We start from the raw sequence: 21,973 nt of genomic DNA, 5'->3' as shown, positions 1-21,973 counted from the left end.
CAGCCTGTCACCATATGCTGAAAGTTGGACTACAGGGAAGAAGACCAGCCTGACTGAAGAGAGAGCTGAACTCCAGAAAAAACATAAGAGAGTTTATGATCTAAGAAAGAGTAGGCAGGCTGCTCAGGAAGAATACAGGGATATCATGAGATTATGCAGGGAGAAAATCAGAAGAGCCAAAGCCCAACTGATTCTTAACCTATGTATTGCCGTAAAGACAAAAAAAGGTTTCAGTAAATATATTAACAACAAAGGCAGGCTAAGGAGAGAACCCAGCCATTTTCATATGAAGGGGGAAGGAAACACAGTGACAAAGCATGAAGAAAAGACTGGGGTCTTCTTTGTTTCAATTTTTAACAGTCAGACCAGCTGCTCCCAGGGCACCCAACCTCCTGATCTGTGAGACAAGAGCAGAAGCAGAATGAAGCCCACATAATCCAAACGGAAATGTTCAGAGACCCACTACATCACTTAGACACGCTCAAACGTTTGGGCCTGGGTAGGATCCACACAGGAGCCCTAGAGGTGATGGTGGAAGTGCCCACTGAGCCACTTTCCATCATTTACCAGCAGTCCTGACTAACTGGGGAGGTGTCAGTAGACTGGAGGTTGGGATATATGATGCACATCTACAAGGAGGGTCGGAAGGAGGATCTGGGAAACTACAGGCCTGACTGCAGTGTCCAGGAATGTCATGGAGCAGATAAGCCTGCACCATCACATGGCACATATAGGAGAACCAGGGGATCAAGCCCAGCCATCATGGGTATGGCTTGTGAAAAGCAGGACCTACTTGATCTCCTTCTATTATAGGATTGCCCATCCAAAGTGGGCGATCCTAAAATAGAAGGAGATCAAGTAGGACCTGGTTTTCACAAACCATACACCATGGAGGAGGGAAAGAATGTGGATGTTGCCCAACTGGACTTTAGTAAAGCCTTTGACACCATTTCCCAAAGCACTGCCCTGGAGAAACTGGCAGCCTATGACTTGGACAGTTGCCCTGTTCCCTGGGTAAAGGACTGTCAGGCTGGCTGAGCCCAGAAAGCAGCAGTGAGTGGAGTTACACCCACCTGATGGCTGTCACCAGTGCTGCTCCCCAGGGCTCAGTACTGGTGCCAGTCCTGTTAAATGCCCTCCTTGATGACCTGGACAAGGGGATCAAGTGGACTCTCAATTAGTTTGCAGGTGACACCAAGCTAGGTGGGAGTGCTGATCTGCTGGAGGGCAGGAAGGCTCTGCAGAGGGATCTGGGCAGGCTGGATCATGGCTGAGGCCAATGGTGTGAGGTTCCACAAGGCCCAGTGCTGGGTCCTGCCCTTGGGTCACACCAACCCCAGGCAGCTCCACAGGCTGGGGCAGAGTGGCTGGAAAGGACCTGGGGGTGCTGGTGACAGCAGCTGACCATGAGCCAGGCTGTGCCCAGGTGGCCAAGAAGGCCAATGGCATCCTGGCCTGGATCAGCAATGGTGTGGCCAGCAGGGCCAGGGCAGGGATTGTCCCCTGTACTGGGCACTGGTAAGGCCAACACTTCCAATCCTGTGTTTAATTTTCAGCCCCTACCACAGGAAGGTCATTTTGATGCTGGAACATGATCAGAGAGGATAACAAGGATGGCAAAACATTTGGAGCAAAGTCCTAAGAGGAGTGGCTGAGGGAACTGGGGGACTTTCAGCTAGAGAAAATCAGAAAAAAAACCTTTATCACTCCTACATCTACCTGAAAAGAGGTGTAGAAAGGTTGGTCCCCCCTTTTCCCAGGGACAAAAAATAGAATGAGAGGAAATAGCCTCAGCTGTACCATAGGAATGGCATAGTAGGAAAAATTCCTTCATGGAAAAAATTCTTCATGGAAAGGTTTGCAAAACATTCCAACAGGCTGCTCAGGGAAGTGTGGAATGTCCATCCCTGGAGGGTGTTAAAGTATGTAGATGAGATGCTTAGGAATAAGGCTTAGTGGTGGACTTGGCAGTATTAGTTTGATGGTTGACCTCAATGATTTTAAAGATCCTTTCCAACCTAAATAATTCTACGATTCTATAATTTTTATTTTGATTTTTTTCTGTTGTGTAAGCTCTCTTTATTTACCCTTGTCTGGTCTTTTCCTTCCTTTTCTCCCCTTTATATAATCTTCCTTTCCTCATAAGAATGCTGTCTTCTCTCACAGAAGGGAAGAGAAGGTTTAGAGAAGACCCCTTTCTCTCTCAGAACCTCTCATCAACCTTTACCCACATCTGAAGCTGCAAGGACTGAAGCAAAGCAATTTGTGAAGCTCAGACCTTGCCAACTGCTCACTTGGCTTCACTGAGAAGTGTATATCCCTTTTGGCATAGCCTATCAGCTTTGAAGCCAGTCACCTGCAGAGCTATTCATTAGCTCACAGTGTAAAAACACTGATAGCCCTGGGTAGGACACAGCTGGATGCTGAAGAGGAATCAGAGGCAGAAGATTACAACATTTTGAGAGTGAGAGAATACAAGGTTCTTCACAAAAAAAGCAGTGGAACAAGTGGATATGAGGAAGTAAAAGATAAATACAACATGATACTAAATAGTGATGATATAGAATTATAAAAGCTGGAGGTTGGTCTAGGTCTGAAGTTCCTGAAGGAACTGCTTGGGTAGGTCAACAATCTTGTCCTCGTTCCACACAGTCTCCATCTCTGTTGGAACATTTTTGCAGTTGTTATGTATATAGACTGCTTGTACACCCTTCATGTCACAGTCTCCAAGGGGTGGATATGCAATCCTAAAGTGTTTTTTGCCACTAGATGTAGTATACAAAACTGCTGGTAAAAGTCAGGGTCTGTGGACTTACTCAGGGAACCCCTCAGAACTGCAAGTTAAAAGGAACTACATTCACAGTTTTGGATTTTTGCTAACTTTTGATTCCCCATGAAAAAGTGAAGAATTTGAGAAAATACCTGAATTACAAGTTTTGTTCTACCATAGTGACACCAGCACTCTCTGATAGATTCCAATAATATAGAAGGAGTACTGCAGGAAGGTTTAGAGATTGTCTAAGGAAGGATGAAGAAAGTTGGTCTGTAGGTAAGTCTCAGATGTAACGAAGTATAGTCTAAAGCAGTCTCAAAAAGGAATATTATGTTAATATATCTTCTGAAAGACTTTTTTTCACAAGGGATAACAGGCAGGAGAAAAGCTTCTTAATAGCTTTTTGTTACATCAGTTAACAATATCTAACCTGTATTTCCTAATATTTCTGTGGGTTTGGAGAAGAAATTTGGCCAAATTTCCAATTCTGGCAAATTGAAGAAATTTTGCATTCTGGACATACTGTGTGCTTTTAAAAGAGGCCACATTTATTTAGCATCTTTTTTTTTGCTCAGAAGAAAGAATAAACTCCAGCTTCATTCAAGTTAGCAGCTATGTTGTGAGTCATGCTCTGTATCAGAAAAACATTCTTTTGACATTTTCAAACAGATACAACAAGGTGCTTTTTGATGATAAATATTCGTACCTTCCCACAATGGCTAATGATGAATACCATGCACAGTTTCTCTTCTATGTCTTTTCACTTTGTAGGAAACCATGTCTAAAGCCCTCCTAGACCTTTATCAGACTTCTGGATTAAATTTGAGTGATCTTTAATTAAAAGAAATTATCCCAATAACTCTCTGCCCCTTCAGAAAACTCCCACTACTCTCCAGTCTGAGTAACAATACTATTTTGCCTTTAAAACATATAAAATCATTCAAGTTCCATAGTTGGGCTATTTGAATCACACAAAATTACTGGAACAAACTATCCTCACTCAAAAACGGAGGTACAGTGGAAGGTCATTGAGAAGCCTAGAGAAAACCTGTGCCTTTTCCGAAAGGAAACCAGAGATCTGGTTACCTGAATATGGAGAAGGCTGGGGCACTTAACTTTTTTTCCCCCTCAGTCTTCATCATGAAGAGCTCCACTCACATCAGCTGCAGGAGACAAGGCAGGGGAACTTGAAGAATGACAACATTCCACTGCAGGAGAAGATCAGGTTCGAGAACATCTAAGTAGCCTGAAGATGCACAGGCTGATGGGACCTGATAAGATACACTGGTGGGTCCTGATGAAATTGAAAGACAAAGTTTCTAAGCCACTATCCTCCATATCTGAGAAACTGAGGCAGTTTTGTGAGGTGCCCATTGACTGGAAGAGGGGCAAGTTTTGTGATGTGCCCATTGACTGGAAGAGGAAACACCCATCAAGATGGGATTTTCCTCATCTTGAGGGTCTGACAAACAGATTTCTAGAAACCTCATGGCTTTCACACTCCTACCCTGATATAATCTGAAAGGGATTATTCAGGGGAAAAATCCAATCTTTGAAGAAAACAGCAAATATGAGCCAGCCATGAATCTCTCTCTGCAGTAATTGCTATGAGGAACAACTCTACAGTTCATGCTGTCTTTTGTTGTTGTTGTTGTTGGATTGGTTTGGAGTTTGTTTTGTTTTGGAGACTCCATTTAAAATATAGTACATGGTGACAAATTATCTATGATCTATTCATGTAGCTCTCAAAGATGCGGTAGGAGGACTTTGAACAGAGTGGGGAAAGTATAAGATAAAGATTTGAAGGGCCTGCTCCTTCAAGGACCTTTAATAATACGCTGGGTACACAAGAGAATGTGGTTCCCAATCAAGGACAAACATGTATCACAAGGAAAGCTACAGGCACTGACTCTTACTGTAAAAGCTCCTAGACAGGTGAGGAGGAAATGGTGTAGGCAAGTTTCTCATGAAGCATAATAAATACATATTTTGCAGTATATCCCAAAAGGGACAATTTCAGTTAAAGCCATTTTGGGTCTGCAAAAAAACAAACCTTTGTAGCATAAGGGTCCAGACCTGCCCCAGGAAATTGACCAGGCTAAGCAGGAATACAACAAGCTTCTCAACTTTGCAGGATCACAAAAGAGTGAAAGTGTCATGCTACATGATCTGTAGTGTTTGTGCATGGAGTGAAAAAACATAGCTTCTGGAACTGATGGTAATTTATGATAACGGATTTTTTAAATTTTGTTTTTCTATGGGATTTGGGGTTTTCAGGAAGTAGAATATTGCCATTTTTCCTTCTTGTCTTATAAAGCCGTATCTGACAATCTGGTGACAAACTAAGAGATTCTTCTAGCTAGATGACTCCTCACACTTTTCTCTCTCCTCTTGTCCTTCTATTCCTCTTCCTAAATCAGTTTAAAACTACTGAGTGCTATGGTAATTTCTTTTTGGTATTCATGTTGAGCCCTAGCCTACTTCCGACCAGTTCAAAGGATTTCTCAGAGCACAAATATCATACAACTGCATTGCTGAACCATAGCTCCATAACATAAAGGCAACAAACCATTAAAGAAATGGAGTTCATATGTGTGGCTTTACAGCACAGCTGCTGTACTCTCATCTGATCCTGCCTATTCAGCATACCAAAGACTGATAGTGGTCTGAACTGGAACTGTAATTAGGAGTCTTAATCTGAATCGAGCAATGACCAGAAGTGCTAAACCAAGCAGTCAGCGGAAAGAGCTCTTGTTTATCCAAGTGTGCAGTAAAGGTATAGGTTTTCTCATAGTAGTTTACTTATCTAAGTCCTTCTCTGCTCATAAAAGTTTATATTTATAAATTTAATCACTGAGAAGTTATTTAAATGAAAAGTAAAGAAAACACAGGTTCATAAACTCCAAATGTTTCAGAGAGAACATTTGACACAGTTTAGGACCCCATTGTAAATTTATCATGATGCCATGTGCACAATATTGTGCACATAAAGACATTAGAAACTTTACAAATATTACCAAAAACTTAGTGTACACCTGTATTGAGAGTGTTACTTTGCTGACTGAAGAAGATACTGTACACAAAGAAGCTGAGGCTTAAAAGAGTTAAGCAAGTTGATCAGCTTCACAAAACAAATCCTTTGCAATATAAGAACAAACTCAATCTCACAGTTTTCAGTCTGTGTCTTTCCTCCAAAATTATTCTTCCCCTTCAGGTTGCTATTCAGGAGTGTAGTAGCTGCCTTGCTTAGTTCTCTCACCACTGACACGGACTATATTTCTACACTAAATAATGTGCTCATGCAAACAGAAAAGTTTTATTAACACACAGAATTTTGAAAATTAACAAAACCAGAGGAGCTTACCCAAATCCAGAAAACAAGCGACAGAAGAGGAAGAAGCCATAGCCCTGGACAAAGGATGAAAGGAAGGCAAAGAATCCATTGACAGACATACATATCAGGAGTGATTGTCTCCTTCCCACCTTGTCTGCCAAGCCTCCCCAGAAGAATGCCCCCACCATCATCCCAAGGTACACGATACTCCCTGTAATACACAAAAATACAAAAAGAGATATTTTGTCAGCTACATAATTGGCAACACCAAAAATCAGTTAACCTTCTAACCTTACAAAAAGATTAGTATACTGATGATTTTATCCTTTCTCACTGAATAGAAATTACATGCACAGTTTTGTAAATGTATCTAGAGAGAACAGATTTCCTACTGTTTTTTTCATCTGTTACCAGACACACTTAATATAAACATAAAACTGAAGCTTAATATAGATACTAAAGGTGCATCTAGCTAAAACAATGAACATGCAGGCAAATAAGTCTGACTAGGAGGAGAAAATGCCACTATTTCCTCAGAATTAAAATGAATTCATGTTAAATATTGCGAAAAAATATTACTTCCCCTACAGATACAATTTGTCTGAACATCTTCTGCAGGACATTAAACATCAGGATCGCTGGGAGTAATATGTGCTAAAAAAAGCTGATTATAAAACAAACACTTTTCACCTGAGATCTATAGAATCAAAAATGTCCATCTTGATTGGTTTTTTCTCCCTCCTACCTCAGTGTATTTCTTTATTTTAAAAGTCAATGTCCTTTCAAAGCAAAAACACTGTAATGTTCTTGACTTGTTGTTTTGGGGGATTTTTGTCGTGTTTCCCCCTCTCAATAATTATAATAAATGTAACAGATACAGTTACATTTCTTAAAATGGTATAGCAAAAAAGAATATTGGGGTGATATTTTTTTAGCATAAATTGTGTTTCCACATGTACTTTCTCACAGAAAGATAAGTTGAAATATTTAACATTTTAATTGTTCACATCTTAACACATTGTACATAATTTCCTTTCCAAACACCCTGTGGAACATTTGACAAATATGTATAACATATTGAGCACACTGTCAGAAGGAAAAAGTAATTCCCAAGTTTTGGACAGAACCATTAACTTTGTATTTTGTTTAATACGTGGAATTCTTTTTCCATCTAGTTTCTTGTTGAACTTCCCAGGTTAGGTTTTATATATTCTGCATATTGCTACCATCTTCTACAGAGCAGGAATTACTCTCTAAGGTGCTAGAAGTAATTAAAATACTAGAAATCTTTGTTATGTGTCTCCTTTTGATTAATCTCAAGAATGGACAAATTCTCCAGCTCTAATGGACTGTAATTGCTGTGAAATTCTGGCCTCCAAAAGAATCACCTTTGCCCTGCAGAAGGTAGTTGGATGGTAAAGGAAGCTGAAGAAAACCCATTTAAATTCCTGGGCTTGGTTAAATGCGTATCAGTGTAGAGTTTACTCATCAGTATTTCTGTTCTTGGAATTACAGATGATAACATCTGAAGTGCTGACATCTGCAGGGTCTTATACACCCTGAAGTGTCTCTGTTCCCTCTCATGTTCGTGCAAGTAGTTTCCACTGCTGTTTCCTTATGAGACATAATTTGAAATAGGATATTTTTTAAATAGGATACACATTGTGTGTTATATTGTATATTAACAAGATTATAGAATCAGAATTATATAAAGTGGTTTGGGTTGGAAGGGACCTTAAAGACCACCTTAAACTTCAATCCCCTGCCATGAGTAGAGGCATCTTCCTTTAAATCAGATGCTTCTGATTTCTCAGAGCTGCATCTAATCTCAGGATAACAGATCCCATGCTGCTCATCACAGGAGAATTCCTAAAGCAACAAACTCCGTAAGAAAAACAGTTAAGTGTCTTCTAAAAAACAGCATTTGTCAATGAATATTTTCTAAATTTTGCTGGGTTCTTAAACTTTCATCAAAAAATACTGATGATAATACAAGTAAATCCAGAATTCGCAGAATTACTAAGACATCTTTCTTTACCTTCTTTAGCTCAGGAAGGACACAGACATTACAGTATTCTTTTTCAGTATAGAGGTTTTTAGGAGCAGACATTTATTGGATAGCTTTTTCATTCTGATCAGAAATTTTATTCCACTAGTTGAGATTTTCCTGTAAATGCACATGGCTAATGTATTTCCTGGTCCTAAAGAGACAAAGATTGGTGGGTAATTTAGCATATTCATTCAACGGCTTTAAGATCTCTCCTGTGGGTTATTTCACCATGCTGCAGGTGGATCGCTGCCCATAAGCAGTTTGGAAACTCCATCCAACAGATCTGCTGCTTGCTTGACAGTAGGAGTGGAAAGAATGTAGCAAAGATCATCAAATAGCTATATTGCCAGCAGACAGATTTCAAAAAGAAAAAAAGTTCATTTTTATTCTTACAGTGAAATTCATTACATTCTTTTCCGTATAAGTATTATTGGGTTTTCCCGGTCAACATTCTAATATAAGAAATAGAGAAGACCAATTAAATAGCCTTTTATTTCTTTATAGAGATAACTTTGAAATATTTCGATGCAAATAATCATAATTTTACCAATTTACATTCCTTGTGATGCACAAATATATCAAAACATTTTGAACAATGATAGAAAAATGTTTCCAAGTCTTGAGTTTAAAAAAAAACCCCTTTCTTTTAGATGAAAAATCCTTTGGTCATTGTACTGTGTTTTGGACTCTTATACTGATGTAATTCTCCTAAAGAACATCTGAAAGATGCTGCTAAAAATAATATTCTCATCCTGTCAATAAACTGCTATAAATAAGCTGCTCTCTGAGCAGCAGCATTATCTTTTTCTTTCCCATTATATTAACTTCCAATTTTTTCCTAATTGCCTCGTAGTCTTTGCACACATCCTGTCCTTGACCAAAGATCTGTTACCCTTCCATCCTGAACCTACTGCAGCTACCAACAATACACGTTTTGGTACATTTTCTGTCTTCTATTCTGTATTTTCTGTCTCTCTTTATTGTAAGACATTCATACAATGGTTTGGGTTGTAAGGGACCTTAAAGCCCATCTATTTCCAACCCCGCTGCCATGGGCACTCCTCATTAGACCTGATTTTTCAGACGCCCATTCCCCCTGGCCTTGCAAACTTCCACGGACAGTGCATCCTCAGCTTCTCTGTACAATCTGTCCCATAATGAAGAACTTCTTCCTTATCTAAACATGCTGGATTCTGAAAATTCTCTAGATTTTGGGTGTCTCTTGTTGGCACTGGCACCGGCACCAAAATGCTAGGATTGGGGTAGATTGAAGTTCTCCCTTCTTTAGTTCAGTAAACTTTAGTTTACTTTAGTAAACCTTAGTTTAAACCCCTCCTGCATCATGTGAAAAGAAAGTGCTCTTTGTCTCAACTTCCAAATTTTTCCTTAAGATCATTTTACCCTGCAGCAATATTCCCAGTAAGTCACAAAAGTGAAAAATGGCACAGGAGAACTCTTACCATGTAAAATAGCTGAACAACCACCCAACAAATGTAAGTAGCCAATGAGCTAAGATGATAATTTTATTGTCATCAGATTATCATGAGCATTTCTTTTCTAACCTTTGTAGTTCTTGTTTATTATGTTATACCACTGGTCAGAACATAAATGTCTTGTGGATAACACTAAATTTTTTGCACATCTTTTATAATTCACACATTACATTTTGCATAAATTCATATATGTAAAAATTAGGTACCACATTGTTCGTCAATCTATAGATGTATATAGATGTCAACCTAGCATGTAATGCTGAGACGGTACTCCTTTTTTGAACAGCTACTACCAACCACAAGACTGGCTACTTTTCTCTTTGTACACTTTTCTCTAAAGAAATCAGCTAATACAGTGGAAGGAACTCACTGGTTTGATATCCAGTCTGACCTTAGAACATATTTTAAATATATAAAGACTTCGAAGGATATCTGTATCATATGTCTTGGATTTTCCCCACAAGGTAACAAAACTGTCTAAAACTGTCAATTTTTGGAAGAGCATTGAGAAGAGGCAGATGGTAGCTGAAAAGAAACATGCTAAAGAAAATAATCTCTTTTATTGTTCTTTTGACAAGTTTTAACAAACCTGTATTTTCTTTTCATCACAGAATTCTTACATATTTCAATGATTTTCACCCACTGCACAAATGTATGTAATACACACATCCTCTTCAGACAAGGGAACCTTAGTGTGGGATTGCTTTACACTATACACACACTTTGGCTACCAGATGGCTAGATATTTTTACAGGTATGTGTACACAGCATCTTTCATACTGCTAGAAAGAGTTTAGCCTAACAAACAGCTGACCAAAAACTCCCTTGGTATCCAAATGCTAGTTATGGACAATTTAAACAATGACATAACAATAAATGCATAACTAGTCACTTCAGTTCAGTTAAGCAGTATTTTACTCCTTGTACTGCCATAACTTTATTACTTGCTGATATCAGTTGTAATTCATAGCCTGGTATTTAAAAGATAGACAAAACCTTCTGAGAAATCAGTTTGTAAGTGTATTTAGTCAGGAAAAAATACAGCAATGAAAGAAAAGTCAGATTTCGCTGCAATAGAGAGACTCAGAGGCTATGGGACTCCCTGATTAGCTTTTTGCATTAACATACCTATTGTAAATCAGTTATAAAATGAGCATGGAGATTTGTTTCCTGTTATGTGGTTTGGGTAATTGTCTGAATGAGGAAAGCATTTCATACAGCCAGAAAAAGAACACACGTTATAAAAAGACTTTAAAAATAAGATTAAAATATCATTTCTATTCTGGAAAGAGCAATTATAAACGTCATTCCATAACAAGCAAAACAATTTTTTTAAGAATTATAATGTAATCAGTGTTTTACTTACTTGTACTTGGATCTTCCCATATGCTATTGTTTAGAATATAATAATTCATAGTGAAGTATTGCAATGCCTATAAGTAGCATGATGAATATAAGAATAAGAATATCCAGATTTAAATTTGTTTTAATCCTGATAATACAGTATATTTGGAGTTTAAAGACTATAATCTTTCAGACCTGTATTTAATTATAATCTGTTAATAGTTTCTTTGATCAGAAAAGACTTGGAAAATTGGAGCAACCTATGCAGTAACTGTCAAACATAACCTCTAATTAAGTATTTGCAATGGGAGGTAATTAAGGCAAACATCCATTAAGACAACAAATATAACAAAGCTGTAATAACTCCAAAATTGACAAAAGAACTTAAATTTTCTAGCCTACGTATTTAGATGTCTAAAACCTACGTACTTAATATATTTGATCTTCACTTTTTATTTTTAATATTATGCCATTCATCCCCTCAGAGGTGCCATGGCTGCAATATTCCTACATTAAGAACTGCCACAAACTAATATTTATCTGTAATAACTATTTCTTTGTTTCTCTAAATATTTCTTGCAGTGGTGAAACGGCAAGCTCTATATACACAGAATGGTAAAATTTTAATGTGTGGATCCAAGTGGTTAAAGTAAACCACAAATTGTTCAGCCATCTGAAAAAGCTGATAGGTGCTGTTTTCCAGCAAGCATGTGAGATAGACACCATATTAACTAAAACTAAACTTTTGCATGAGTCTTTGCAAGTTCAAGACTTCTCAAGCCTTGGATTTCCTTCATCTAAACTTTAGCTGTTTCTCATAGTAAACATTTAGTGTCTTAATTTCAGATGTTAAATGACTTATCTTACCTAATAATATGAAATGTATATAAATCCCCAAAATGCCACAGCATGTCAGGCTCTTTTTCTATTACAACTTTCAGACTAATCCACTCCTCCCGCCTTCCCTGTCAAGACAACTGCAGACAGGCTTTGATATGAAATTTCACACTCTTTAGCACAGATGCTTAATTACACACTTTTTTTAAACTCTTTGCTCTTTGGCTTAAAGTACATTTACAGACAGTTAAGGTTCACTTGTATTATTGGAATTACTTTTAGAAATCAGAATAATAGGGTTTATCTGTTTAAATGCATGAAAGATATAAAGCTATTTTATGAATGTTGAAGCTCCCCATTCTCAATATAGAAGTTTTTACAGCATCGATCATGCTGCAGTCATTCTTGGGCCTTCAAGAAGAAAACTTTCAGCTGAGTAACCTCTGTGTTTAGTTCTCTAATAGTGATAATTCCAAAGTGACAAGCCTTTGCATGATAGACCATTTTGCTTTTGCATATCTTTTAGCTGCTTAGTTCACAAAACATTCTGGATATGCTTCACAATCAATAAAAAGGGAAAACTTTATCTCCATAAGAACTAAAGAAAGATATAAATTCAAGAAAAAGGAAAAGACTAAATTCCAGTGAGACTATTGGAAAATGAAAATACACCCTCATCTCTTCTTAAATTTGTTGAGCAATACAGAATCATTAGTGTTTTCATCAAGGCAAAAAATCTAAAAATATTGTTTCAACCCAAAACAAATTTTTAAAATTATTTTTTTGTAAAATTCTGGTTTTTTAGTATTTACATAAGAAAACAACTCAAGGAAATCCTCTGATGTAAAAGCTGCAAAAAATACATCTCATACAATTGATAGCTCACGGTAATCAATTTAAAACTATACAAGAAATAGTCCGTCTGCTTCATTAGTAGGAAAAAAAAATCCCAAACAAACAAAGAAAAAAAAAAAAAAAAAAAAAAACCCAACAACCCACCAAACCCAAGCACCACTTTCAAATATGCCTACAAACATCTGATGACATTCAGTCAAATACCAACCCAGAAATTCCATATAAATAAAAATCAAATTAATTCTGTCCAGGGTTCACACAAAATGATCCTGTTCTCAAACATTACTGATGAGCTGCAATACAGGATCTCAACCATGAAAATCAAGAAAATGGAACTTAAAGCAAAAACAAGGAAAAGTAATATCATACTCAGCTGACCAACAAAGATGGGAAAAGAGCAAGTAACTCAACACTTCTTCATGCAAACCTGTTTATGATCTTAAAGATAATGAGAAAAAATTTTATTTTTTTTAAATTAAATTAAATTAAAATTTAATTGTTTGTGCGGCATTATCAGCAGCACAAACAATCAAAAAATACAGGTTTGTAATATTATGACTGACTATTATAATTTGATGAGTGATTTAGTAAAAGAAAATTGTTGTGAGGTAGCCCAGTACTCTAGTTCTAAAAAGAAGTTTCACAAATACAAAATATACAGCCAAAAAAGTACAAAACATTAAATAAAAAGTAAAAAGAACACAAAACTGGTGGTTTCTCCCATAGTTTTTCCTTTTCAAAAGAACAAAGTCCAAATTTTCGAGACAACTTAACCCGAAAAGTGAAACAAATGCAGAACCCAAAACCAACTGAAACTAAGCGGATAGGACTTCTGACATATTTAGAGAGCAGAAAGAATGTAATGCAAGACAAAATTTGACTATACATAATTTTATGTCACCAAAACTTTAGATTGACAAATACCTACCATTTGTTTGCCTCAATTTAACACCAAGACTTAAGTAAAAATCTCCTGATGGTATGGCTACCCAAACAGATCAGCTTGCTCTTCCAAAGGTCAAAAGATCAAAGATGAGCCAAGAATTTCTTTTTCTTGGATGGAAAGAGGAAGTAAGAACTGTTCTATCATCTCAATTAAGTAAAGAAAACAAAATAAAACAAAAAGAAAGACAACAACCCAACAAAAAAATAGAAAAAAAGAAAAAAAATGAAAAAAAAAGAAAAAAGAAAAAAGAAAAAAAAAAGAAAAAGAAAGAAAAATAAAAAACCCAGAAAAAATGAAAAAAAGAAAAAAGAAAAAAAAAAAGAAAAAAGAAAGGAAAAAGAAAGAAAAAGAAAAAAAGAAAAAAAAAGAAAAAAAAGAAAAAAAAAAGAAAAATCATACAACAACAACCAGGCCCCAAAAAAACAAATCAAAACAAAACCATTTCTTTTTTTCCCGAGGAACACAACTTTCATGTCTCAGGAATCTACTCCAATAGATCCACCCTGGGAGAAATCACAAAGATGAAAATTCATTGCTGGAAATGTTTGATCAAAACTCTTCTAGTCCTATAAAAGAAATACTGTCCATCAACAATGAATGAGACCACAACAATCATTCACAAAAATTTCATTCCGTTATTAATATGGTTTGTTTTTTCCCTCTGGCATCCTTATATTATATTTATATGCCTAATATGCTTAATTTTGATTAGTTTCCTGTACCTCAGTTGTGAGATTTACAACTTGCAGTGCTTGTGGCATAAGGCTCAATTAAATTCCATCATGAAGCATTTTGCTTCCGTATTTCCCTTCCTTGGGCTAATGAAACTAGTTTTATTTTAAATATTTAGTGCAGACCAAGGTGATATAGGTATAGACCTTTAAATTTTCAGTTCATTTGGAAGAAAACATAATATTTTCTTGCTCTACGTTTCTGCATGCTAGTCACTTTCCTTATAGTGTATGTTTAAAATTTACACCAGCAGGTGTGTTGACACTTTTTATTTTAATAATGAAATAATACTCAGTTTTGGATTATTATTTCATTAGTAACACACATTCTTATGTACTCAGATATTATTTTAATTGAAACACTGTAATGACAAAAGGAATAAGTGCTTCTGTTCATCCTCATATCCAAATTAGATAAATTAATAAATTAATAGAAGAAGATCAGTAGCTGCAGAGATTGTGACAGGTAATAGATTACTTGCTAGGCTGAGGAATATTCTGCACAGCTGCATTTTCTGATAAGGCAGCAGTACATTGTCATCATCACTTCTACTTTTAAAATGCTATCATGCCAAGAACTTAAGTCTTTAAAAAAAGTATTATCTCCTACCAGATGCTAGCATAATTTTTATTTATTCCATAACAGACTTATCAGAATAAATATTTGATCAGAGTTATTCCATTTCTTCATTGGAATAATTTCTAAACTGGATACTCACAGTCACTATTTCAGCCAACAGAAGCATACTGCTATTTCATATAGGTATTACTTGGATAGATAAATCAACTGTGCATTATACAAAAAAAGATTAAAGCACTATTTCCTTGCTACTTCCAACACAAATAGTCAATCAGCATTCAAATTTAACAATGTAGAACTGTAAAAAGCAAATAATACATGGTATTTTTCTTCCCTTATAAACAATATTTTACAAGATGGCAGCTACCAATATGCCATATATAGAGCACAGACATTAACATAAGCTCAGGTAATCCCAGGTGATGACATGGAGCTGTTGACAGATTCCGTAGGTGCTATCATTGAACATACTATTTTCACATTATCTTTTCCTTTGATCCAACAATTCCCTCTGGCACTAGCAAGAAAATCCTAACAGACAAGCTTTGGATAAAACACACCTAGTTAAGCTGTCCTAGGCCCCCTAATTCCTGTTTTATCCCCCTGCAACTGGGGAGGTTCCTCTGGATTTTTCTGCTCTCAGATTTAGATGCTAAATTCATTGCACTTTTGTCCATCTCTGAATTGACCCTGTCATGGTAGAAATTGCTGTGACTTTGCAATTTGAAAAGCGCTTCCATGGCAGTCCTGAGAATCAGAATGATTATAAATGCTGCATATGCTTGAACAGTGCATAGCGCTGTGCAATGAGTTAGGATTAATTAAATTTCAAAGCCAAAAGATATATTTCACTAAAGCTTTAAATTGCCCGTGCAGTCATCTACATTAATCATCTCATTTCATATCAAAACTGTTCATTTTGGCCACATGTTTTATTGCCTGAATATTAATTTCTAATTCAACTAGTCCTGCTTCTGACCCTAAACAGAGCACATCCCATGAATACCACTAACTTTTAATTAGTGTTGAATTAAAACAAAAATTCTAAACCATAAAAACCTACATTAATAAAAGATTCATCCAATGCAGTAAATCAAAATACATGATACTAAGAACTAATTACCAAAACTACAATTTCAGTTGTTTCTGTTCAATATTTAAGAAAACTGTTGGTTATCTCTTCAATCAGCCATTAAGTCTGTTTTCTGTAAGTATATCCTAGTGCAGAAGTAAACTCCTTTCCTCATAAATGGGAAAAAATATCTTCTTCTTATTTTGTTGCATCAATACAGTGGCTGTTACCATCATTATTCCAATGAACTGGAAGGGTGGGGGAAGAAAAATTACAATAAAAAAAACAAAGCAGAAAAAAACCCCAAAGAAAAATAAAGAAAAAACCCTAAAACCTAACCAAACCTTTTGCTTTCAGAAACACACATTGAATTAGGCTGAACTCGTTGAGAAACAGATTACCAAAATTAATAAGGGTCTGAAACACGCATATTTGCCTGAGAAAATGCCTGCTCGACCTCACCTAGCACAGAGCTGCATGAGAGTCAAAAAAATCTTCCATTCCATGTCTTCGTTCTGCTTTCCAAATTACAGTCAATGAAACAGATTAAATAATCCAATTCAAAATTAGGAATAATGAATCAGAGTAATCTTCTGTGCGATGCCAATACACCTGCAGGTGCTGGTGAAACAAAACAGGCTTTTTAATTATGTATTTACCATGGTACCACGAGGCATTGTTATAATGTCTAAATGGAAATTTTTTTAGATTAGTGCATCTATCAGTTTAAAATATCCATTGAACATGACTTGCTAGTGGCAACTTCAGAACCAACCTTGAAAATTGCCCTGAATTCTAATGGATTAGGAAAATACTTGTTCTCTGTGAAAATGAGCAGGTCTGATGAACAACAGACAAAAGCAATATGCAGTGCAATAGAGTCACATATCACATGGGTTATACTCATCTATACTCCTTCAAATTGATATAAGATGCTCCACTTCTCGCCAGTATAAAGCAAATAATTTCAGTCCAAATAGACTGACACAAAGAAATTTGCAAATAGCCAATTTGCCTATCACTGAAAATGCAGATCTTCTTTAATACAATGGATGTAAATCCAGTTTCACTTTACACCATTTTCTTAATTTTTCTACTTTTAGTACTCTCCCAACTTTCTGCAATCCCCTCAAAAAACTATGTAAAAACACCTTTCTGCCAGTTAAACAGGTTTCTGTGAGTCTTTGTCATTACATATTTATCCTGGGTAAAGTTTACTTGTTAAGCAAGAATAACTCAATATATGAAATACGCCATCAAAACCTCTTGGTTTTTTTCCTCTAGCTGAAGCAGATTGATAGATGTTGTGTAAATATGTCATAGGCTTAGTAGAGCCAGGGAACAACATTTTTCCAGTTAGCAGTATGGAAGTTCCCATCTAGCAGTGTGAGTAGTAAGTAAAGTTGATCTGAGTGTAAAATATGAGATTCCCTAGTAAAAAAAATTAATATTATGAACAGAACTTCCGTAAGTTACCCATAGTTCTGCTCACATGATAAATCTGTGAGTAACTCACCCCAGACTCCTGTGGCCTGTTAATAGCATGTGAAACTACAAAATCTTACATTTATATTGTTCCCTTACATCAATACTTCTCATTCTGTATAGGGCTGACAAAGCACTGAAAAATGAGTAAGACTAAATGCAAGCAAGAGACTTGATTATAAATGTCAGTAAATCACAGTATCCTGTGATTTGTTGTTAAATCAAACAGACTTTTAGCTACAATTATAGCTGTTGCTGAAAAAGCATTTGCATGAAGGGAAGATTTAAAAAAACTTACATATGTCCTATTCATGTATTCCTTTGTGTAAGTATTTTTTGTGTAATATTGTATAACCACAACTTTGATTCTGCATCAGTTATGAAAGTAGTAATATTTCATACATTTGAAATAATCATAAACTAATAGCTCAAACAAGTGAAACAAGTGTGTAAAGTGAGAACTGATGCGCCCATCTGCATTAAATTTACATCTGCATTAAAATGAAGCCAGACCAGATTAAAATTCTTTTTTCCATCTTTTTTAGCACTGACACTCCCTTAAACAAGCCAAAGGTCTGGAATAGGAAGCTATTTCAAATGGTTGCTATAATAATATACAATTTTCTTTCAATTCTTCAACATACTCAGAATGTAAGATAAAAGACAAGTCAAACTTTGACAGGCTCAAAAATCCTTGATAGATTAAATTCAAGAATTAAATGCATAGCAAGATATTTACTCAGCTGTGACGAACAAGCCATTAAATAATGTTTGGTCCATGTCTTAAGGAAGTTCATTACCACTTTCTCTGTAAAAATATTTCTTTGTCTTGACAAGGAAATACATTTCTGTTTCGTTTCATAGATCAGCATTTGATGCAAGATGCAAAATACAAAGCTATGCAAAAAATCTGAAAGCTTGCAGATTATACTAAACTCTGCTGCAGAATTAACCAAACTGAGACTTGTAAGAGACTGCACCATATTCTTTTAAATGTTCAGTTTGGCTAAAAAACTTTATTTGACACATTGATTTAAGAATTGATGTATTGTCAACCAGGGATCCCATGGTAGTTGAGAGAGGGAGGAAAAAGTGAAGGCAACAGCCAAATTAAATGTGTGAAATCAACATTGCCCTCAGGCTTTTCCTTTGGGAAGCATTTCTTTCTTTTGTCCACTTTTGTAGGACTATAAATTTGTGTGACATAAATGGTAAAATTACTGATCTGTGCTGGGATAGGCAGAGCCAGAAAATAACCTGTCAAGAGCAAAAAAGCAGCCCAAAGATTTTAGATTATTTTAGACAAACTCAATCTCTGAGACAGATTTGGAGAAAACTACAAGCAATAATTATTTAAATTCAATTTTCTAGGCTAATAAGTGATACTAAAAACTGGAGAGTAGCACTTTGGAAAGGGATATGGAAGTTGAACATGGTCAGCAGTGTCCTAGTAGCCAGGAGGGCCACCTGTGTCCTGGGGGCATCAGGGACAGCATCACCAGCCAGGCAAGGGAGGGATTGTCCTGCTCTGCTCTGCACTGGGGTGGCCTCACCTCGAGTGCTCGGGGCAGTTCTGGGTGCCACAGAATAAAAATAAGACATTAAACGACTAGAAAGTGTCCAAAGCAGGGCAATGGAGATGATAAAGGGTCTCGAGGGGAAGCCTTATGAGAAGTGGCTGAGGTCAGCCTGAAGGAGTCTGAGGGAAGACCTCATGGCAGTCTACATCTTCCTCATGAGGGGAAGCAGAGGAGCAGGCACTGATCTCTCTGGTAACAAGTGACATGACGTGAGGAGGGGGCATGAAGCTGTGCCAGGGGAAGTTTAGGTAGGAACAAGATCATGTTCCTCCCTCAGCAGGTGGCTGGGTATTGGAAGAGGCTCCCCAGAACAGTGGTCACAGCACCAGCCTGACAGAATTCCAAAGGTGTTTGGACAATGCTCTCAGGCTCTCAGGTATGATTTTTGGGGCTGTCCTGACCAGGATGATGGGTGGGGGTCAATGATCCTTATCGATCTTTGCAGTAAAGCTGCGTGTGGAAACAACCTGAAAGAGGAAAAACATTTGAAATGGGTCTGTTCACCCTCTTAATACTGGCTTCAACAAAGTGGTTGGGGAACAACATCATACTCAGAAAAAGAGGGTAGCTATGACCCACCTTAGATAGTTGCTTACACTGGGACACTGGGAGCCTGCACCAGCACAGAGCACTGAGTACACTGTGTTTCATTAATGGTTTAAATCTGTGCTCCCCGATCCTGTCTTGTGCCAGTCTGTGATGTTCCATGTGATACAGGCTTAGTCCAGGTCATAACAAAAAAAATCCCTTTGCTTATTCCCTCCACTGTCCCCTTTTTCCCCACAGAAAACAAAACCAGAGATAACCACCATTTTCACATGTCCATATTTTGTAACAGCTTAGAAATTGTAAGGATCTGTCTCTTAATTTTTCACCCTCAAAAAACTGTTTGGAAGGGAAGTGAGAAAAGCACTGAGTAGGAGGACTTTATTAATGTCATTTGCAAGGGAGCTGAACTGCACCAAAGGTGAACAGCATGCATGATGGCATTTGAATTTCTGGCATCTCCTTCTGAAGGAGTAAGACATTAATCCTACAGACCAATTTTCACCTTGTTCTGGAATATTTAGGATGCATTTCAATGACTGCAGCTCTATTTCTAAATATTTCTATTGCTGCTAAAGATTTATTACTACTATTAACTGTAAGTGCAACAGACTGTCACTGTTATTTCAGTGAGATACCTCACTAGCAAACATCTGATATGGCTCCAATAGTAAATAGTCTTTACCTAGATGCTTTTATTGTGTATATATACCAGATCATATTTAAGGACCTAACTTTTTTGCTATCTACGCTCTCTTGAATAAAATTCATACTTTGAAATTTATACAAATTTCACATGTCTAAGAGTACATCTACTAGGTCTCATCAACATAACATAGTAAGAAAAAGAGAAACAGGATTTCCTTTCTTTTATGCCACTTGTGGTGTATTGTGTCATAACAAAGGCAGTACCATACTAATAACTGGAATATAACCAGAAGACACTCCCCTTCTCCCACTGTATTTTATGCAGTAACATGGAAGAGGTCTCATCCATCTCTATGACCTATACTGATATTCAACAAAACAAGCCAACAATGTTATACACAGATAACTGCTTACCTCAGCAGTAGGCTTACTGTGGTGTAAAGACAGTTTTCTGACAATGTATTAAAATTCAAACCTCTTAACCAGCAAATAATCCCACTAGGCATGTAGATACATGAATATTTAAAAAATACTCCCATCAAACTCAGGTTGTGCAGCCCCTCATTCACCACCATTTAGTGACGTCTTTCCATCTTCTGCCAGATCTCAGGAGAAGAACAAATAATGAAAGCTATATGATTTTGCCTAAATTAATTTAGACCCTAGTGTGTGTTTGAAACAGCAAGCCTATGTACAATCCATGAATTCTAACTCTCATTTCCTTTAAAAGCTTATTGAAGTGCAACAGCTGCAGCTTGTGTTTTAGTCATAGGTAGGAGGAAGTATCATACATTTGCATAATTGGAAAAATTTTGGCTAGGAGAGACTTTTGAAGAGCTTTATTCTGACCTCTGCTAAAAGCACAGTTGCCCTCAGAACAAGATAACTTTGCTTCAGGCCTTCAATCAGCTTTTGAGAATCTCCCAAAGATCCCACAGCTTCTCTATGCAACATTCCCACTGGTTGACCACCTCACTCTGAACTTTCTTCATTGTACCAGATGATCTCCAACTGCAACTTCTGATCTTTGTGCTCCTTTGAGAAAAATCTTAATTCACCTTCACAGTAGTTTCTCTCAATTTTGTTGCCGAATAGTACAGACAGATTCACCTCAGACCTCTTTCCTCCGTGCTACTAAACACCGGGTCCTTTTGCTTCTTTTATGCTGTGTACTCTACTTCTCTTGTGACATTACTGGTTCTCTACTAAATTTGCCTGCATTTGTTAATTTCTCCTTTTCAGGTGACTCCACAACAGGACAGAGAAGCCAACATGTGGGCTTACTGTGTTCAGAACAGAAAATAATCACTCCCCTCTGCTTACCGGTCACTTTTGCCAATGCACCTGCAAGGCACTGCTGTCCTATGTCAACTTGCTTCCTACTAAAAGGCACAGATCCTTCTGCAGAGCTGTTTTCTCCCCAGCATTTTAGTAACTAGCTTCGACGAGTGCCTTGGGTTATTCTGTCCTGCTGGAAGGACTTGTATTCATCTTTGCTAAGTTTGAAGGAAGGTATTTGTTGAATATAAAGTTGTCAAAAATTATCATTGCAAAACCAGAATCAAATTAAATAGCAAGGATCTGGCAATCCAGTACTTCTTTAAACTAAGAAATGGAAAAATTCAGAGATCATTTGGTATTCTTAGCAGAGCTTATAAGCACATTACATCAGCTACCAAGCCTCTGGAGAGCACTTCTT

At 36.9% G+C, this 21,973-nt stretch overlaps 1 protein-coding gene across 1 annotated transcript in view; it reads right to left on the bottom strand.

Annotated features, from left to right (window-relative positions):
- The window catches only part of SV2C (synaptic vesicle glycoprotein 2C), a 119,723-nt gene that overhangs the window by 58,390 nt on the left and 39,360 nt on the right, over window positions 1-21,973 (bottom strand). Inside the window, exon 3 of the mRNA XM_071425223.1 lies at window positions 6,138-6,318. Coding sequence (XP_071281324.1) covers window positions 6,138-6,318 — 181 coding nt within the window. The remainder of the gene's footprint in view (window positions 1-6,137; window positions 6,319-21,973) is intronic.

The sequence above is a fragment of the Agelaius tricolor genome, unplaced genomic scaffold (assembly GCF_023055355.1).
Source record: "Agelaius tricolor isolate 1412-34295 unplaced genomic scaffold, bAgeTri1.0.p SCAF_4, whole genome shotgun sequence".
Lineage (NCBI taxonomy): Eukaryota > Metazoa > Chordata > Aves > Passeriformes > Icteridae > Agelaius > Agelaius tricolor.
The sequence above is the reverse complement of the archived record's forward strand: the minus strand, read 5'-3'. Positions and strand labels throughout refer to the sequence as shown.